Source organism: Amblyraja radiata, chromosome 1, assembly GCF_010909765.2.
Source record: "Amblyraja radiata isolate CabotCenter1 chromosome 1, sAmbRad1.1.pri, whole genome shotgun sequence".
Classification (NCBI taxonomy): Eukaryota; Metazoa; Chordata; class Chondrichthyes; order Rajiformes; family Rajidae; genus Amblyraja; species Amblyraja radiata.
The window spans coordinates 69,940,658-69,962,211 of record NC_045956.1 but is presented as its reverse complement, the minus strand read 5'-3'; the positions used below and the strand labels follow the sequence as shown (position 1 = coordinate 69,962,211).

Below are 21,554 nucleotides of genomic sequence, written 5' to 3'. Positions count from 1 at the left end.
AGGTTAAACGCAGAACAACATTTCATGTTAATTTATGGATTTGTCTGTGAAAAAAACCAACCACAGGACAGAATAAAAAAAAACGGACGTGACCAATCACTTAGATAAATGGTGGGGTTTGAGGAGATCTTTAAAGTGCAGAAACTTGGAGTAGGATCCAGGGAAATGAGGCTTCTCCAAAGAAAAGGACGATGGCAGAGACACAAGGTACTGCAGATGATGGAACCTTGAGCCAAACATTTAAATCTCTCTTCCTCTTGAGCAATGCATGAAGTGCTGGAGTTATTCTGCTGGCCAGGCAACATCTGCAGAGGGAAGGGATGGGCGACGTTTTGGGCTGGGACCTTTCTTTAGACTGGTTCAGTCTAATGCTGCCTGACCTGCTGCATTACACCAGCACCTTGTGTATTGCTCATGAGGAAGAGGGGTTTAAATGTTAAACAATCTAGGAGTCTGACACATTCCTAACTTTATCCCCATTGACTTACCATTGCTTGGCATTTTGGTCAATTTGAACACCAGTTCATTTTCAGGTGTGTCCAGGTCAATCAGACTAAGTGAGGTGTTTCTGATCACTGAACTTGTTCCCTTCTTTAATTGGACACCTTCAACAGTCATGTTTGGAGGCTCATCATTTTTACGCTGGAGAGAGAGAAAACCAGGGAGAAGTTAATTCACATACGACCTCATGAAATTATGCATAATTTCTTAATAATTGGTAACAATAGCTTGTGCGCACAATGAGAGAAATCAAGGCCGAAGAATAACGAACATTCCATTGAACATTTTGTTCAGAAACCTTAGCTCAGGGACCAGAATTTCTGCATGTTCTTTTTGTTTCTTGATTTAGAGAACTACTTTGAAATTAAACAAAGGCTTGCGTGTGCATATGAGACAAAGAGAGAGAGAGATGGAAGAACATGGGGTAAAAGTGTGTGGAGGGGGACGTGGTGGCTCTCAAGATATCATGTGTTGAAGAATTATAGAGAATCTACAGCACAGAGAAGACTGCTGACATTTCTGCTCCATAAATCCTCTCTCAAACTTTCTTCATCTCAGTGCGAAGGAAGGAACTACAGATGCTGGTTTAAACTGAAGATAGACACAAAGCGGGTCAGGCAACATCTCTGGAGAAAAGGAATAGGTGATGTTTCGGGTCAAGATCCATCTTTAGACTCTGTAGAAGAGTCTCAACCTGAAACGTGACCCATTCCTTTTCTCCAGAGATGCTGCCTGATTCATTGAGTTACTCCAGCTTTTTGTGTCTATCTTTCTTCATCTAATATTACCAGGTATCTTTCTATTCCATTCCCCCTGAGGTATTGATCAACCTTCATCTTGGTTGCTTGCCATTTCATACTAGTCATCTCAGGTACTTCTCATGGTGATTCCACAAAGGGCTGCTCCCTGTGTAAACATAAAATTCCCCTGAAATTTCTATTAGATTTATTAGGAGCTTGCTTAAATTATGACATCACTGCATTGTAAGAAGAATCTTCACATTACCATCAAATACATGCGTAGCTTTGATAGTCTTTACATTTATCTTTGTAGAGATATTATGTCCATCTCAAACCATCAATCTTTCCTGATAGTTCCAACCTCTGAATTCTCATATCACCCGCGTAAACCAATCCGTTTTGCACCATCTTCTATCACGTTTTGATCTTTTGGTTAATTATGTGTGCTTTTCCACTTCAGTAACCCCCCCCCCCCCCCCCTTTGCGAGGCAATGCTCTCGGTAAATAAAAGCATGATTATTATCTGCATCACACAAAGTTTTACCCTACAAAGCATGCACTCTATTGGGGTGGCTCTTCCATAAGCAGTGCACTGGGTGTCACCTGCCCTTGGACCACACTGTGTACAATCCTCTCCACGAGGCTAGCTCCCAGCTGATCAGTGTGGTCCAGAACAGCACAGAGCCTCTGTAAGTGCAGCCAGCTGCTTGTGAAAGTTTTTGTCAGCCGGCGAATGATCACAATGTAAAGGCTGTCAAAATTATGAATGTGTTTGATGGTAATGTAAAGATTCTTCTGATAATGCAGTAATAAGTCATAAATTTAAGCAAGCCACTGATATGTTTAGTAAAAATGTCAAGGACATTTATTTTTACAAAGAGATCAGAACTTTGTGGAACCAGTATATGCGCCACAGAAGTCTGTGGAGGCCAGGTCAATGGATATCATGGGCAGAGATAGATAAATTCTTGATTAGTATGGGTGTCAGGGGTTATAGGGAGAAGGCAGGAGAATGGGGTTAGGATGGAGAGATCAGCCATGATTGAATGGCAGAGTAGACAATGGCAGAATGGCCTAATTCTGCTCCTTTCACGTCATTCACCCAAGGTGAATAACATGCTACTTGTTTAAATGAAATGCCTTTGACAGTCAGATCACCAAAATCACCGAGGAAGTACTACAATAATTTTTTTAAAGATTTATTTTGATCAAAGTACCACAAAGTGCTCTAACCTAAAAAATGAAGTAACTAAATAAAATCCAACCAAGTCTACTTCACATTCACCCAAATGCCAACTATTTCTATTCATTATGAAGGGGCCATTACTCTCACATTGACATAGCAAGTCGGCTTCCAAGGCTAAGTGCTGGAAACTCGAGGGAAGTTTGCTCGGCCCTAGATAAAAATCACCTAAGTAAGCAATGAGAACAGAGAGGACTCCTTGGCCAAGGTGGATCTTTGGTGGGTCTATTAGATGGTAATTGACCACGGTTGCTTGAGGGTAGAGGTTAGCCTCTTCATCAAATGATGTAGTACTGGTCAGGCTGGGTGATGGCAGGCAGTGGGGAAAGGGGATGTATGTAGATCAAGAACTGATATGTTGAGAGGTGCTGTCGCCGAGGGAGGACGGACGGAGCCGCGGCTCGAGAGACTCGAGAGACTAACAGAGACTAACAGAGGCAAAGAGGTTTGCCACGCACTGTAGATATAAAACAGAGGCAAAGAGGTTGGCAAAGAGGTTTGCCACGCACTGTAGATATAAAACAGAGGCAAAGAGGTTGGCAAAGAGGTTTGCCACGCACTGTAGATATAAAACAGAGGCAAAGAGGTTTGCCACGCACTGCAAGGGAGCAGTGGACCAGACAGGAAGAGCGGACGGAATTACCACTAGACAGCCAAACCAGTAGGTAATTTACGGCTGGGGTGAGTACTTTCCCATTTATAGGAGGTAGGATTATATAAATAAGGGGTGTATCAATACAGTAGGGGATTCTTAAATAGGACCAGTTAATTATTTATATAAGATGGGCGGTCAGGAGATGTGCCAATACTGCGAGATGTGGGAATTTGTCGACACCATTGATGTAGAAGATCCCTACAGCTGCAGTAAGTGTTTGAGGCTAGAGGAACTCCAGCTCCGCATTGATGAGCTGGAGACCCAACTTCATACGCTGCGGTACATCAGGGAGGGGGAGTATTACCTGGATGTTTTGTGCCAGGGGATGGTCACACCGACCAGTTTAACTAATTCAGTAGGCAGTGAGCAAGGAAAGGAAGGTGTGGCCATAAGCGAGGCAGGTAGGGGGAACCAGGAGGAGATGCGGCAGGAGCCACAGCCCTTGTCCCTGACGAGCATGACCGAGGCTCTTACTCAATGTAAGGACGGGATCAGGGGCTGTGGGAGGGATGAGCAACCTGGCTGCAGCACCGTGGATCAGGGGACCATTCAAGAGGGGGGAGTTAGAAGAAATGCCGTAGTGATAGGGGATAGTATTATTCGGGGGGTAGATAAGGTTCTCTGCGGCCAGCAGAACATGTCCCGAAGGCTGTGTTGCCTACCCGGTGCTAGGGTTAAGGATATCTCTGCGATGCTGGAGAGAAATTTGCAGTGGGAGGGGGAGGATCCAGTGGTCGTGGTCCATGTGGGGACCAATGACATAGGAAGGACGAGGAAGGAGGATCTGCTGAAGGAGTTTGAGCAGTTAGGGAATAAATTAAAAAGCAGAACCTCGAGGGTACTGATCTCCGGATTGCTACCTGAGCCACGGGCCAAATCGGCGAGGGTACGTAAAATTAAAAAGCTGAATGCGTGGCTCAAAGACTGGTGTGGGAATAATGGGTTTGGTTTCTTGGGCCACTGGCACCAGTACTGGGACAGGGGGGATCTGTTCTGTAAGGACGGACTTCACCTGAACGGTGCTGGGACTGGGGTCCTGGCAAATCATATAACTAGGGCAGTAGAGAGGTCTTTAAACTAAGTAGCGGGGGGGAGGTATCAAGGGGGGTAATAACGGCAGGGGTAGAGGAAATAGAGCAGGGTATCAGTGGGGAAGCGGAAAGTCAAAATGTGACAGGAGACATAATGGGTGAAGATAAAGCTCTAGATGTAAAAGGGGCAAAAACGGAAAGGAAGGGTAGTAAAAATCATCTGAAAGTGCTTTATCTAAATGCACGGAGTATTCGTAATAAGATAAATGAATTAACGGTGCAATTAAGTATATATAGTTATGATATCGTGGCCATTACAGAGACATGGCTGCAAGGGGATCAGGACTGGGAGTTAAATATAGAGGGGTACTCGACAATTAGGAAAGATAGACAGGAAAGAAAGGGAGGAGGGGTGGCCCTTTTAATAAGGGAGGGAATAACGGCAATAGAGAGGAAGGATATTGCGTTGAAGGATCAGGATAGTGAAACAGCTTGGGTACAGATAGAGAATAACAAGGGGAAAAAAACACTAGTGGGTGTAATTTATAGACCTCCAAATAGCTGTGACGCTGTTAGTCAGAACATAAATCTGCAAATAGTTGACGCATGTAAAAAGGGAACTGCTGTAATCATGGGGGACTTCAATTTTCATATTAATTGGGCAAACCAAACTGGGCAGGGTAGACTAGAGGAAGAATTTATAGAATGTATTAGAGACGGGTTCCTAGAACAGTATGTCACAGAACCGACAAGGGGGGAGGCAATCTTGGATCTGGTCCTGTGTAATGAAGCAGGATTAATTAAAAATGTCATAGTTAGGGACTCGTTGGGAACAAGTGACCACAATATGGTCGAATTCCATATTCAAATAGAAGGGGAGCAGGTTGAAACTCAGGCTAGGGTGCTTAGTCTAAATAAGGGGGATTATGAAGGTATGAGGACTGAGCTGATCAAAGTTGACTGGGATAGCAGACTCAAGAATAAGACGGTACATGAGCAGTGGTGTACGTTTAAGGGTCTACTGTATAACCTTCAAGAAAAATTTATTCCTATGAAGAAAAAAAGGGGTAAGGGTAAGAACAGTCAGCCATGGCTCAGTAAAACTATAAAGGATAGTATTCGGCTGAAGGCAATGGCATATAAGGTAGCCAGAGATAGTGGGAGGGTAGAGGATTGGGAAGCATTTAAAGGTCAGCAAAAAATAACTAAGAGATTAATTAAGACGGGGAAAATAGACTATGAAAGGAATTTAGCAAACAACATAAAAACTAATAGTAAGAGTTTTTATAGCTATATAAAAAGAAAAAGGGTGGCTAAGGTGAACGTTGGTCCATTGGAGGGTGAGACTGGAGAGTTGTTGGTGGGGAACATGGAAATGGCAAAGGCATTAAACGAGTATTTTGTATCAGTCTTCACCATAGAAGACACAAAAAATATTCCAATGTTGGATAAACAGGGGGCGGTAGGAATGGAGGAGCTAAATACTATTAAGATCACCAAGGAGGTGGTATTAGGGAAATTAATGAGACTGAAGGAGGATAAATCCCCTGGGCCTGATGGATTACATCCAAGGGTCTTGAGGGAGATAGCGGTGGGGATTGTGGATGCATTGGTGATAATTTTCCAAAACTCCCTGGAGGCAGGAACGGTCCCAGTGGATTGGAAAATGGCCAATGTAACACCTATATTTAAAAAAGGAAGTAAACAGAAAGCGGGTAACTATAGACCGGTTAGTCTAACATCGGTGGTGGGTAAAATGTTAGAGACAATTATTAAAGAAACACTAACGGGGCACTTGGATAAACATGACTTCATCGGACAGAACCAGCATGGTTTTGTGAAGGGGAAGTCCTGTTTAACGAATTTGCTCGAATTCTTTGAGGAAGTAACAACCCGGGTGGATAAAGGGGAACCGGTGGATGTGGTATACTTGGACTTCCAAAAGGCTTTTGACAAGGTGCCACATAAGAGACTATTGCTAAAAATAAAAAATTATGGAATTGGGGGTAATATATTAGCATGGGTAGAGGATTGGCTAACAAATAGGAAGCAGAGAGTGGGGATAAATGGTTCATACTCGGGATGGCAACCGGTAACTAGCGGGGTTCCGCAAGGGTCGGTGCTGGGACCCCAGTTGTTCACAATTTATATAAATGATTTGGAGGAGGGAACCAAGTGTAATATATCAAAATTTGCGGACGATACAAAAATGGGAGGAAAAGTAGGGGATGAGGAGGATAGGAAGAGTCTGCAAAAGGATATAGATAAGCTAGGTGAGTGGGCAACAACTTGGCAGATGAAGTTTAATACTAATAAATGTGAAGTCATTCACTTTGGGAAAAAAAATGATAGGGCAAGTTATTTTCTAAATGAGGAGGAGCTGCGTTGTAATGCAATGCAAAGGGATCTAGGGGTATTAGTACATGAATCACTAAAAGTTAGTATGCAGGTGCAGCAAGCAATCAGGAAGGCCAATGGAGTTTTGGCCTTTATTGCTAGGGGGATTGAGTATAAAAACACGGAGGTCTTGCTGCAGCTGTACACAGTATTAGTGAGACCACATTTGGAATACTGTGTACAGTTCTGGGGTCCATACTTAAGAAAGGATGTACTAGCCCTGGAGGCAGTGCAGCGAAGGTTTACAAGATTAATTCCTGCAATGAGGGGATTGACATATGAGGAAAGGTTAAGTAGGCTGGAACTCTACTCTTTGGAGTTTAGAAGAATGAGAGGCGATCTCATTGAAACATATAAGATCGTGAGGGGCCTTGATCGGGTGGATGCACCGAGGATGTTCCCAATGATCGGGGAAACTAGAACTAGGGGACATAGTTGCAGAATAAGGGGGGGCTCTTTTAAAACTGAGATGAGGAAGAACTTCTTCACCCAGAGGGTGGTTAATTTATGGAATTCACTGCCCCAGGGAGCAGTGGAAGCAGAAACTTTAAATATATTTAAGACTAAAATAGATGGTTTTTTAGCTGCCAAGGGGATAAGGGGCTACGGGGAGAGGGCAGGGATATGGACCTAGGTATGGTTAGTATAGTAAGACCTGAGTGATCTCCTGGACAAGTGTCGATCGCCTAGATTGGGGTCGGAGAGGAATTTCCCGGATTTTTTTCCCGAATTGGACCTGGGTTTTTATCCGTTTTTTTGCCTCCCCCAGGAGATCACGAGGTTTTTGGGGTGGAGAGGGGTGATAGCGGTATAAAGGGGAGGGTAGTGTCTTGTGTTCTGTGTCTTGTGTCTACTGTTTGTGGGTAAGTGTGTCTGTTTAGTGTTCAGCCATGAGCGAATGGCGGTGCGGGCTCGACGGACCTGGTGGTCTACTCTCGCACCTACTTTCTATGTTTCTATGTTTCTATGTAAGAACCAACCCAAACTGAATTCCAAGCCATATCCTCCGAGGGCTCAGGATGTGCTGAGACAGGCTCCTTGAAGAAACACGAAAGTAGGTCTCATATATGAAAGGAAGGAACAACTTCCTGGTTTTGTCACAAACACTTCCATACAAGGAGATCCAAATTAAGAGCCCAAGGCAAACACAACTCATTCTTGCATTGTAACAAAGAAATAGAAGCAAGAATGGTCCATATAACGCCCCTCGTGCCTGCCCCCGCATTCACTAAGATCATGGCTGATTCTTACCTCAGCACCACATCTGCACCAACCCCACTTTAGTTCCAGTTAAAAATTCCTTCAATTACTCCAAATTTGAGGTTCAACCACTTCAGTAACTAGTTTCAGCATTTACATCAAGAAAAACTCCACAGCCATACAAGTTTGTAGGTTAATTAGCTTGGTGAAATTGCAAATTGTCCCCAATGTGTGTAGGATAGCGTTAGTGTGCGGGGATCACTGGTCGGCATGGGCTCGGTGAGCCAAAGTGCCTGTTTCCACGCTGTACCACTAAACTAAACTAAAGAAACAGCAATTTGTCTCATTTATAATTTGCTTTCAAGATCCAAATACTGGAAGGCATTTACCTGAATAATAATGTTGAAGTGGTGCATTGGAGACTGAGTGACACCATCGGTCACGTAGAAGTCAAAGCCGTCTGAAACCGGTTCACTGCCGCGATGGACACTCTGCACATAGTAAATATTATTGTCGAGAATATCCTGCACTGAGAAGGGAACATCAGGGCTGATGATGACAACTTGATCACTTCTTCCTTCTATTAATAGAAAAAAAAATCAACTTGATTAGGTTTTAGGAGATGTTTTTCATATTAGTTGGTTTTAAATCATTTTCTCCTCCAAGATGGGTTAATCTTGCCTGCTATTCTTCTGCATCTCCAATGCCCATTTTCAAGGATCAACTAATTGGTCCTATATAGGGGCAGCATAATGGCGTGGCTGGTAGAGCTGCTGCCTCACAGCGCTGGAGACGTGGGTTCGATCCTGACCTCAGCTGCTGTCTGTGTGGAATTTGCACGTTTGACCATGTGGGTTTCTTCCGTGTGCTCCGGTTTCCTCCCACTTCCCAAGCAGTGCAATCTTGTAGGTTAATTGACCTCTGCAAATTGCCTTCGCGTTTAGGGAGTGAATGCGAATGTGGGAGAACATATAATTGGTGTGAATAGTCAGCTTGGTCTCACAGGCCCAAAGGACCTGTTCCAAAGCTGCTTCTTTCAAATCAAGTGTTAACTGCATGAAATCACTTTAGATTCCAATGAGAATCAAATGAATTCATCGACATTTCACATGTGGCACACATCAACAGCAGTCATGATCCCAGATACCAAGCCATGTCACAATGCAAGCAATACTCATTTAAAAATAATAAATACTCTCAATTTCACCTCATTTCATTTCAAGTTTAAAATAGCAAACTTCAGAAACAGGTATTTTCTGCAAATGGTTTAGCAAGATGTTTGCATCCATATCATCAGGTTTTGTCATCAAAATCATGCTTCACCTCAGAATTCCAGAGTATCAGCTTAGAGATTCACAGAGCTTTGGATTTTGCATTAGTTAACGGCAGAAATCAAGCAGTGAAGATCTATTTCACCATTACTGTTTGTCATCCACATTAATGATTTTGATGAGAACATACAGGGCAAGATTAGCAAGTTTTCTGATGATACAAAAGTGAGCGGTTTTGCAGATAGTGAAGATATCTGTGAAAGATTGCAGCAGGATCTGGATCGATTGGCCAGGTGGGTGGAGGAAGAGTTGATGGAATTTAATACAGAGAGTGTCAGGTGTTGCATTTTGGGACAAGGGCAGGAACTGCACAGTAAATGGTAGGCCTCTGGGTAGTGTTGTAGAGCACACAGATCTAGGAGTACAGGTGCATGGTTCCTTGAAGGTCGCGGGTAGATAAGGTGGTCAAAAAGGCTTTTGGCACTTTGGCCTTCATCAGTCAGAGTATTGAATATGGAAGTTGGGAGGTCATGTTGCTGTTGTATCAGACGTTGGTGAGACCGCATTTAGAATATTGTGTTCAGTTCTGGGCACCATGTTATAGGCAAAATATTTTCATGCTTGAAAGGGTTCAGAAAGAGTTACGAGGATACTAGACCAAGTGCAGACCCGTTGGGTCTGTTCCCCCAACGTGCGGTTGTGTTGGGGGGGGGGGGCCGGGGGAGGCAGCATGCAGCGTCACACACACTAACTATCCCGCCCCCCCCCCGCACACGTGCTAATTACCCCCCTTGATATTATATTAATATAATTAATTTGCTCATTTTACCCCATTACCAACCTATCTACTAACCCCCAACTTGCAGTCGCATCTAGAGAGGGGGGAGGCGAGGGTAGAGAATGAGGGCAGAGAGTGAAGGGGCAGAGACAGAGAGAGAGGCAGAGACAGAGAGAGGGGGGCAAGAGGGAGAGGGGGGTGGAGGGGAGGAGAAGAGGGAGGGTGGGTGAGGGGGGAAAGGTGGGGGAGGAGGGGAGAGAGGGAAGGGAGGAGAGAGAGGGGGAGGGGAGGGGAGGAGAGGGGGGAGAGAGAGGGCGGGCTGAGAGGGGGGTGAGGGGAGGGGGAGAGGTGGGGAGCAGGGAGGGGGAGGGAGGGGAGGGGGGTGGAGCGAAGGGGGTAGGGGGGTGTGAAGGGGAGGGGGGTTTAGGGGAGGGAGGGTGGGGGAGGGTGGGGGAGGGGAGGAGGGGGAGAGAAAGAGGGGAGAGAGGGAGAGTGGGGGAGGGGAGAGAGGGAGAGTGGGGGAGGGGAGAGAGAGAGGGGGGGAGAGAGAGAGGGGAGAGAGAGGGGAGGGAGAGAGATATGTGAGAAAGGGGGGAGAAAGAGAGGGGGAGAGAGAGAGAGGGGAGAGAAGGGGGGAGGGGGGAGAGAGAGAGGGGAGAGAGAGAGGGGGAGAGAGAGAGGGGGGGGGAGAGCGAGGGGGAGAGAGGCGAGGGAGGAGAGAGAGGTGGAGAGAGAGAGAGGAGGGGAGAGAGAGAGAGAGAGGAGGGGAGAGAGAGTGGGGGGAGAGAGAGAGAAAGGGAGAGAGATGGGGGAGAGAGAGAGGAGGGGAGTGAGAGGAGGGGAGAGAGAGGAGGGGAGAGAGAGAGAGTGCCTTTTTACTTCAACCCAAACCCCCCAAACAACCATTTGCAGGCAGTGCCTTTTTACTTCAAACCAACCATATTTTCATTTTCAAATCACATTAATGGCATTCACAGTTGAGTAGACATGTGTTCAGTGTTATTCAGAGCTCAGAGAGCACGTGACCTCCATCTTGCAGAGACTGAGTGAGGCACACCACTTCCTGGGTTTATAGTCCCTCCCCCTCTCTCCAGCAGGGGCAGCAGAGAGAATGGTGATTTTAAAAAAAACATTAATATCTCTCTGATTTTTCATCGATGGGAAAAATCCTCTGGTCCAGGAAGGCAGACGTGGGCTCTGAGCGAGGTGGCGGCGTTCTCTCGGAAATCGCAGCATAGTGGGCCAAAAGCGGTCAAGATCAGACTTTTAGTAATATAGATTGCCAGGACTAGAGGGTGTGAGCAATATGGAGAGGTTGAGTAGGCTGGGTCTCTATTCCATGGAGCGCAGAAGGTTGAGGGGTGATCTTATAGAGGTGTACAAAACCATGAGAGAAATAGATCGGATAGATTGTACAGAATCTCTTGCCCAGAGTAGGAGAATCGAGGACTAGAGGACATATGTTCAAGGTGAAGGGGAAAAGATTTAATAGGAATTCGAGGGGTACAAAGAGTGGTGGGTGGAACAAGCTGCCAGAAGAGGTATTTGAGGCTGGGACTACCCCATCGTTTAAGAAACAGTTAGACAGGTACATGGATAGGACAAGTTTGAAGGGATATGGACCAAGCGCAGGCAAGTGGGACTAGTGTAGCTGGGATATTGTGGGCCGGTGTGGGCAAGTTGGGCTGACGGGCCTGTTTCCACACTGTATCACTATGACTCTAAAATAAATTTCCCTGAGAAGGGGGTCTGAATCCAACTTTCAACATTTTTTGAATTTCTGCGTAACATAAAACTAGCATCTTGCTGTAGAATTGCCAAATTAATTTACACATTTTGGGTAAGGAGGGATGTGGCTAATGTGCAGAGGAGATTGGTCTATCTTGGCATCATGTCTGCACAGACATCGTTGGCTGAAGGTTCTGTTCCAGTGCTGTACTGTTCCATGTTCCATATTTTGTTTGCCATGTTTCTGCCTTACACCTTTAATCCAGGCAGGTTACTCTGAGAAACCTGTTGGAACCGACTTTCACACCATCCATGGATGTCACAGTGTTTCTCACAGCACCTCACCGTGTCTAATGATGATTCCTATTTCTCGGCCAAGTCAACTGCACTTTCTCATCTAGCTTCCCTAGTGTCCTTGGATATAGCTGATTAGATCTGCCTTCAATTGCCTTAGGATGTCCAGCCCCTCCTTGACCGTAATATGAACTGTCCTCAAGACATTTCCATAAAGTGTCCCAAATCCCTATGTTTTTCTCCACCACTGCCCTGGAGATCCCGGCGAAAACCTGCGCAGGTCACGGGGAGAATGTACAAACTCCGTACAGGCTCTCTCCATAAAAGCTAACCGCCTGCAAGTATTTCCAGCACTCTGCGTTTCTTCTTTAGCTTTCTATAATTCTCTTGTTTAAACATATGATGATAAAGCATGTGTGCAAATACCTCTCAGATTTTCAATGTATCCAAACTCGGGTGCTCTTGTTATCTTTATTAACACGTCCTTCTTTGGTGTGTCCGAATCTGTTGCCAAAATACTGTGCGACGACAGCAATAACCTTCCTCCCTCTTCCACCTATGGCCAAAATAAGAATACAAATGTTGAAATGGACAGCAAAATCGACACCACTTCATACTGTGTAGGAAGGAACTGCCGATGCTGGTTTATACCGAAGATCGACACAGAGTGCTGGAGTAACTTCAGCAGATCAGGCAGCATTTCTGGGGGAAAAGGATGGGTGACATTTCGGGTTTAATCCTTCTTCAGACTGCTTCATTATAGACCACCACTTCATACTATCTTTCAGATGGGCTGAGTGGTATCAGCTTTTCATCCTGCAACCCGATCACAGACGTCACGTTTTACGGAGCTGTCATCAGGTGCTTAAAGAAGACCTCGTGTGGCCTGACATCGGACACTGCACTTCCCTTTCCATCCAGCAGCTCCCACAGTGGGGAACCCGATTCTCAGGATTTCCTCCTTCAGAGAATCCGAACATCATCCAAGCTTTCACATCGAGTGAACAGCTGAACCCAAACATAAGAGTTGCACTTAATAATTTAATACAATTCTCTTCACAAACTCCTTTAATAATTGATTTTGAAAACATTGCCCTGAGACAATCCCTAACCAAATTGGTGTTTTCTATGTTGTAAATGTTGCATTCAGTGAATTGTTCCTTCACAATATAACAAATGCACAAAATGTGCATAAGATTCTCTCTGGTTTTAGCAACTTTCAGAACATGCTGTAAACAGAAGTTGTGCCCCATTGTTTTACATAAAGGATTTCACGACCCTATTAACTTGACTATAAAGGAAACCCAATTATCACAAATTCAAAACAAAATACCCAGATCAACGGGAGCCTGTGCTCCTTCTGCAGCTGCAGTAACACTTTGTGAGACTAAATGAATGCAAGGCATTGCAAAGTGAAGGGCCTGGAAGTGGAAAAATAAAGCGCAAATCATCCTGTGTACGAAGGAACTGCAGATGCTGGTTTGCACCAAAGATAGACACAAAATGCTGGAATAACTTTGCTGGTCAGGCACCATCTCTGGAGTAAAGGAATAGGTGATGTTTCGGTTTGAGACCCTTCGTCAGGGGAGAGGGAAACTGGAAATAGAAAAGGTGCAGAACAAATTAGAGCCGGCACCATGTGGCCAATTGCCCACAATGGTCCATTGTTGGCTGTGGAGGTGATAACAAGGGGATACGAACAGTAAAACTAGTTTGAATCTCCTCGTTATTAACTCCTCCACAGTCAACGGTGGACCATTGTGGGCTCTTTGATCTTGGGTGCCGGTTCTGATTTGTTGTGTACCTTTTCATATTTCTTGTTTTCTTCTCCCCTCACTCTCAGTCTGAAGAGGGTCTTGATCCGAAACGTCACCTTTTCATTTAAATAATCCTGATGGCCTTTGACAGCTCATGCTGATAATGGCCTTTGCAACCATTTTTAAATATCAATGAGAAACAAAAGCGATTCACACATGGTTGAAACAGACAAGATGTAAAGGGTATAGTATACTACAACTACCAAAATTATATTCACTTGCAGTTAATTGAAATATCAATACCAGTTACAATTAAAAAAACAACTTATCATTACCTCTTGAGTCGGTGATCCCATTCAAATGGGGTCACAAAGTTACCTCGATCATTGCAAATGCAAAGGTGAACAGCCTGATGCATTTTGCATTTGACCGCTCAGTTCAGGATGATTTTGCTTTGGTCTTGGATTCAGCACTGATACCAGCAGCTATGCACGGAGTCGGATGTGCTGGCATCTGACCTCCACATACAAGTCAGCAATGTGCTGACCCTTGGGGAGAAGCATACCAGCAGGTTGGGAAGGTGCGTTTCAGATCAACACTGCATTTCAAGGCAGGGAATAAAGGCACCTGACATTTGGACACCTTTAGCCTTGGAAAAAACTGGCAATAAAGCTGCAATATTTCCCACAAAGACTTAAGGGGCAACAATTGAGTGAAAATTCATGCTTGCGCTAACAGGGAGTAAGCTTGGATCTGGAAGAGCTTAGCGGTGAAACATTTTTTTAATTTGAGTACTATGATTCAGTGTCAATCAGCTGCAGTTCCTTGAGCTTCACATTGGAAGACACAAAGGCAGATAACCTCAGATAAGGGAATTGCATGTGAAATTATGCTGTTGACCTGGATATCATTAAGGCATAAGCTGATCAGTTGCTAGTAACATGTCAATTTTCAGCAAGAAAGTCTAACCACTCGTTGACACATTTATTCACATTATCAACGCTGAGTCTCCAACTATCAATATCCTGGGTCACCGCTGACCAGAAACTCAAGATGACAACACAAATACTGTGAGGGCAAATAGATCGGAGGCTGGGGAAGCAATTCACCTGATACCCAAGGCCCTTTCCACCATCGATAAGGCACAGGTGAGGAGTGTGCTGAGATAGTAATACAGTAGTATCATGCAGTACAGAAACAGATCTTTCAGCTCACCTTCTTTCATGGTGAACTTGTTGGCATACTGGGCGAGTCCCATTTGCCTGCATTCAACCTCTAAATGCTTCCTATCCATATGTATCTGTCCAAATGTATTTTAAAGTCGTAATTGTATCGTTTCTGTCACTTGCAATCCAGATATAGACTCACCATAATAATATGTCCTCTAGGTTTTGAATCCTCTACTCTTAGAAAAAGGCAGAATGTTCACTTTATCTTGCCCCTCATGACATTGTACACCTCAATAAGGTCGCCGTTTGGCCTCTACACTCCAAAGAGAATCTTAGCCTATCCAACCTATCCCTATAACTCAACCCTGCAAGCCCTGGTAACAACATGGTGAATCTTTTCTGCAGCATTTCCAACTTAATGACATTATTCCTGTAGCTGGGCAACCAAAACACAAGAGTACTCCAAGTGTGATCTCACCAAAGACTTGTAGAGCTACATCAGATGCCCCAACTTTTATATTCAATACCCTTCCCAATAAAGCCAACTATACCAAACTTCTTCTCCATGCTTTCCACCTGGCACGCCATTTTCAGGGAACCTGTACTCCCACTGCTCTCAGTTCAGCTACACTCCCCAGTTCTCTACCATTTACAATGCAAGTCCTGCCTGGTTTAACATACCCAAACTGCAACACCTCACACTTGTTAGAGATAAATTCCACCTGCCATTCCTTTGCCCACTTACCACATGCCTTGGTTGGTGCAGCTCCAATTCTTTGCCCGATTCAGCACCATCAGGAACAAAACAATCCACTTGTCTAGTGTACAGGAAGGAAGTGCAGATGCTGGTTTACACCAAAGATAAACACAAAATGTTGGAGTACCTCAGAGGGCCAGGCAGCATCTCTGGAGAAAAGGAATAGGTGATATTTTGGGTCGAGACCCTTCTTGAGACTGAAGAAGGGACTCGACCCAAAACATGACCTGATCCGCTGAGTTACTCCAGCATTTTGTGTCCACTGGACTAGTACTCATCAGATTAAACACTAATTTCCTCAACCACAGGTGCACAGTGTACTATCTACAAAATACATAGCCATTACTCAGCTGAAAAACGTGTGACACCAGGAAGAACAGGGACAGCAGGCACATTGTAACACCACCAACCACAGCATCCCTTCCAAGATGCAGTGTGCCGATTTGCAGAGACATGAATGATCGTTCATTACAAATGGACCTATGTCTCTCCCTAACAGAGAAAATCGGTGCAGGAGGAGGCCATTTGGCCCTTCGAGCTAGCACCATCATTCAATACGATCATGGCAGATCATCCAGAATCAGTACCCTGTTCCTGCTTTCTCCCCATATTCCTTGATTCCATTAGCCCTAAGAGCTATATCTATCTCTCTCTTGAATACATCCAGTGAATCGGCCACTACCTTCTGTGGCACAGAATTCCACAGACTCACAACTCTCTGGGTGAAAATGTTTCCTCATCTTGGTCCTAAATGGCCTACCCCTTATTCCTACCCCTGGTTCTGGACTCCCCCAACATGGAACCATTTTTCCTGCATTTAGCCTGTTCAATCCCTTAAGAATTTTATATGTTTCTATAAGATCCCCTCTCACCCTTTTAAATTCCAGTGAATATACGCCCAGTCGATCCATTCTTTCATTATATGTCAGTCCCTCCATCCCGGGAAGTAACCTGATGAACCTACGCTGCACTCCCTCAATAGCAAGAATGTCCATCCTCAAATTAGGAGACCAAAACTGCACACAATACTCCAGGTGCAGTCTCATCAGGGCCCTGCACAACTACAATAGGACCTCCTTGCTCCTACTGTATACTCAAATCCTCTCGCAATGAAGGCCAACATGCCATTAGCTTTCTTCATTGCCTGCTGTACCTGCAAAGGGCATTGTAAGAGCACATTAACAAGATATATGGCAGCAGTTCAAGGACACAGCTCACCGCAAGGACAGTTATGGATGAACAAAATGTAGTGCTCTTCACAGTTATGATCTATTCTCACAAAAAATGAACAAAAGGTAAATAAATGTCTTGTTATGAATCGCTTCACTAGCATTATCTACCTTAGCTTGTGTTCATACTCACAGTAACTTCATCTTTGACATTAACTAGAGGTGAGTGGTCCTGGCTACCAGTAATGGTGATGGTAAACATTTGGTTGTCCAGACGGTAGTTATCAACATCGTAGACGGTGTAATGGAAAATATCAGTGACAGGTTGATTGCTGGTATCAAAGTCAGTTGTGTATCTGTTCAGATTAATCATAAGTTATGATAATAAATTTGAGAAAACATTCCTGTTTAAGATTTGGAAGAAACAATAATGCTTTATGATCAAATTGTTTTTCCTGTACATATTATAAATATATAACTTGGCATGCTACAGATATATTCTATATATCGCCTAATCATAATTAATGCATCTAGTATTTATTTTAAGAGGGCTTGCATACAAAAACAGGGATGTAATACTGAGGCTCTATAAGGCACTGGCCAGGCCGCATTTGGAATATTGTCAGTAATTTTTGCTTGAAACCATTGGTCGATATTTAATAATCCCTTGTTTCAACACCATTTTACTGCTAAGAAATGTACCTTGGGCAGTCATTTGCAATAGAAACAAAAGTTCATAGAAACATCTTAAGCCCAAGCAATTGGAAACGCCACTCCTTTTTTTAGAGCATTTTAAAAACCTAATGCAAATAACGAATCATTGGGATTTCAATTTAATCATGCCTGGAAATTTGGGATTGAACTGCACATATTCTAACCTTCCAGGCAACTAATATGATTGCAGCCAGTGGTCTCCACAGCTGAGTTCTGCATGCTGCATCAAGAGTGGAGGCAACACTACATCATGAGTACAGGCACCACTTAATACTGGCCGGATCTTCTTGAAGCCAACTCAGGATTTGGGTGTGCTGGTGCAGGATTCCCAAAAGGTTCATCTGCTAGTCGAATCGGTAGTGAAGAAAGCAAACTCAATGCTAGTATTTATTTTAAGAGGTCTTGTATACAGAAACAGGGATGTAATGCTGAGGCTCTATAAGGCGCTGGTCAGGCCGCATTTGGAATATTGTGAGTAATCCTGGGCATCATATCTCAGGAAGGATGTGCTGGTTCTGGAGAGGGTCCAGAGGAGGTTTACAAGAATGATCCAAAGAATGAGTGGGTTAAGCTATGATGAGCATTTGTCGGCTCTGAGCCTCTACTTGCTGGAGTTTACAAAATGAGCGGAGACCTCATTGAAACATACAGAATAGTGAAAACCTTAGAGAGTGTGGATGTGGAGAGGATGTTTCCACTAGTGGGAGAGTCTAGGACTATAGGTCAGAGCCTCAGAATTAAAGGACGTTCATTAGCAAGGAGATGAGGAGACATTTCTTTAGTCAGAGGGTGGTGAATCTATGGAATTCTTTGCCACAGAAGGCTGTGGAGGCCAAGTCAGTGAACATTTTTAAGGCAGAGATAGATAGATTGTTGATTAGCAGAGGTGTCAGAGGTTATGGGGAGAGGCAGGAGAATGGGGTTATGAGGGAGAGATAGATCAGCCATGATGGAATGGTGAAGTAGACCTGATGGGCTGAATGGCCTAATTCTACTATCATTCATGACCTTATGAACTTGCAGCTTTTAAAAGATGGACTCCAAGGTTTTCTGATGCTACAATGGATGTTTTGGTGGAAGAAGTAAAGGTGAGGAAGAGATGTGCTGCATGGAATAAGATAAACTCTAAGAATTCAATAGGAGCAATGCCAGAGGTCAACTTAAAGGCCACCGTTCTACATTAGGTTCAGTGGTGCCATAGAAAAGATTAACGTCAGGTACTATTATATCCTTGATTGTAAAGCCCCACCAATTACTTCTATTTAGTGGACCCGAGATAAAATAAATGAGTATGGGACATAGTGTGCACTGAATTGTACGTGGCCCAAGTCATGTTTACAACAGTAAGAAGTTTATATAGCTTAACCAGAAAAAATCTTCACCAGTGGTGGGGCAGCCCCACCTGCTGGAGTTTTTAATTTCTCCAGCAGAGATGACTACCGTGAATTTCAAATGCAAGCACTGTGTTTTATGTACTCTTCAAAATGCTGGAAAAGCATGTCGATAGTTTATTTACCCTTTCTGCAGATTTACCCTTTCAGCAGAGGCAATGCTGTTAGGATAATGGTGAGACCACGATGTTGAGATTTGCACTACAACCAATTCTTCTGCCATACTGGGAGCAACATGAGGTTTAGCCGGATTGCTTAGTTAGGGTACAAAATATTAGTGCTGTAATAAGCCTGTCTGGATTCTCAACTGGAGAAAACAAAAGGTTCTTCTGGAAATCCTAAGGTTCATTTGGTCATAGATTCATAAGTAGAGTTAAAGAGTCATGCAGCATGGAAACAGGCCCTTCAGCCCAACTTGTCCATGCTAGTCCCACCTGCCCACATTTGGCCCATATCCTTCTCAACCTTTCCTTTCCATGTTCCTGTTCAAATGTATTTTGGGCATTTTCCGCTGCTAGGTAAGTTTTTCCATGAATGGCGAGAAATATATATTTTCCCTTAAATGCGTTAGCTCATAGCAACACTGTTCAAACATAGATTTTAAAATATCAGTTATATTTTCATAGTTAAAAATATGGACACCAAAAATATCTATTAGCAATTTGTTATTTTAGTGAAGTCGTTAACATTTATTTTCAATAAATGAATGCCTCTTTATGGGATTTGTAGGCTGGCATCAAGCAAGCCGTTTGAGGGACAATGCGCAATTCTGCTATCAAGGTGGAACACTGTTTAACCTCACTGGTCCCTTCAGGCTCATCAAGTCCAACTGCTGTAAACTGGTGCCATATGAGGATCACGCTGCGGAGAACCACCAGGAGGATGGTTGCTCGCAAACTCTGACCTGCCTCCTTGGTGAAAACTCCACTCATATTGAAGCAATATCTGCAGAACTAGCCCTTTTCATGTACAAAGTTCTTTATTTTTATAAATAAGTTGCTCATTCACTCATTTGGGGTTTGTCTTGTGACTTTAGTACATATCAATCAATGTGAATATACTCCACCAGGTGAGATATCCTGAAATGTGATGTAAGTTATTGAATTTTATAGACACATTTCAGAGATGTGTTTTTTTTGGGGGGGAAAACAGTTTTTGGCACAAACCTTGCAATCTGCTGACATTGACACACCTACGTTAAATGGGTGTAACTCAGTCATTGTTCAGTTCAGTTTATTGTTACATGTACCGAGGTACAGTGAAAAGCTTTAGTTGCATGCTAATCAGTCAGCAGAAAAACAATACATGATTACCATCGATCCATTTATAGTGTATAGATACATGATCAGGGAATTGAAGTGCATTTGAAAATGCTAGATTGGCTTCCTGCCATATATTCTGCCTGATTGCTATCTGAAGTCATCAGTTTTCTTCTTGCGCCTAAAGTACAGTCACTTCCAATGTGTTGCGTTCAGCATGTCAGTACTGCGTCATTGCACAAATCACACCAGTCCTACTTCTGACCTGATTTATACGTTCTGTCAGACATCAGTAAAATTCCCTGATCCTTTAGCCTTTTTATTCCACATGAACCAAAAGTTAACACCAACAGCATTATTGAAGCATTGGGACAAAGGCTCCAATTAGTACAGTCCACTCCGTGACTTTAAACTTCAACTTATCCCGATAACAAGCACTGGCATCCATTGTGCTTTACCATTCCAGCGTGCAAACATTCATAAAGATTTTCTCATTTTCATTTTGGTTGACATATTAATCCATTTTTAATCAAACGATTTGAATTCAAGTCCAAAGCCACATGTTGCGCCCAAGAGATTAAAACTAATACATTCTCTATCTCACTTTGTTGCACTCCTAATTTCAAGCATGGAGGCCAAAGGGACCAGTGGATTTGTCCTTGTTAAGTCTTAGCCATTTAGCACAGTACTATTTCTTCACTGATACTAATTTATTTTAAATCCTTTATTCTCAATAATCTCAATTCGTAACTATTTCCAAATTGTTTTGTATCTCCCTGCAGAAGAACAAACTTCTTTAAGTGTTGCTGCTGTATCTTTGTTAAACATTAAAACATTTCTCCTGCAGCCTACTGTAAAACACTATTATCACTATTCAGTGTGTAGGGAGGAACTGCAGATGCTGGCTTACACCTAGATAGACACATAATGCTGGAGTAACTCAGCAGCTCAGGCAGCATCTCTGGAGAAAGGAGTAGGTGACATTTCGGGTCGAGACCGTTCTTCAGACTATTTATTTTTGTATTATCTATTTGAAAAAATGTTGACTTATCTTACGTCCATAGCCAGCTGCATCTACCTTTTGTTTTCCATTGGGCTCCTTGGTCATCGTTTACCAAATTCAAGCATCATTCCAACCTCCAGGTTTAACCTACCTATTGGTAACTTTAAAAGTCTCTTACTTTAATCCAAAAATATATCTTGACCTCTCTTGTTTTCCAGCCTTCTCCAGTCATATCTAGTTTCCCACCCCAACAGCCCACTCTCAGGTCATATTCACACCATTAGCTCCACTCACAATTAATACTGCGGCTTCATATTTATTTAGATCACTTGTAAGCTCAGCACAAAGGTCGTTCACATTACGACTGGGGAATCTGCCAACAAATTCTGCAATAAGACAAGGATGTGATTTAAATTTGAACCAACATAACCATCATAGAAATAATAACCATTAATCTGTTTCATTTTAGAGTTTATCAAAGGGATATTAAAATGAGG

At 43.5% G+C, this 21,554-nt stretch overlaps 1 protein-coding gene across 2 annotated transcripts in view; it reads right to left on the bottom strand.

Annotated features, from left to right (window-relative positions):
• The window catches only part of fras1 (Fraser extracellular matrix complex subunit 1), a 518,669-nt gene that overhangs the window by 103,332 nt on the left and 393,783 nt on the right, over window positions 1–21,554 (bottom strand). For both annotated transcript variants that reach the window (XM_033023871.1, XM_033023878.1), the window contains 4 exons: window positions 16,884–17,046; window positions 12,265–12,394; window positions 8,157–8,347; window positions 489–642 (listed from right to left, as the gene is read on the bottom strand). In XM_033023871.1, the coding sequence (XP_032879762.1) occupies window positions 489–642; window positions 8,157–8,347; window positions 12,265–12,394; window positions 16,884–17,046 (638 nt within the window). The remainder of the gene's footprint in view (window positions 1–488; window positions 643–8,156; window positions 8,348–12,264; window positions 12,395–16,883; window positions 17,047–21,554) is intronic.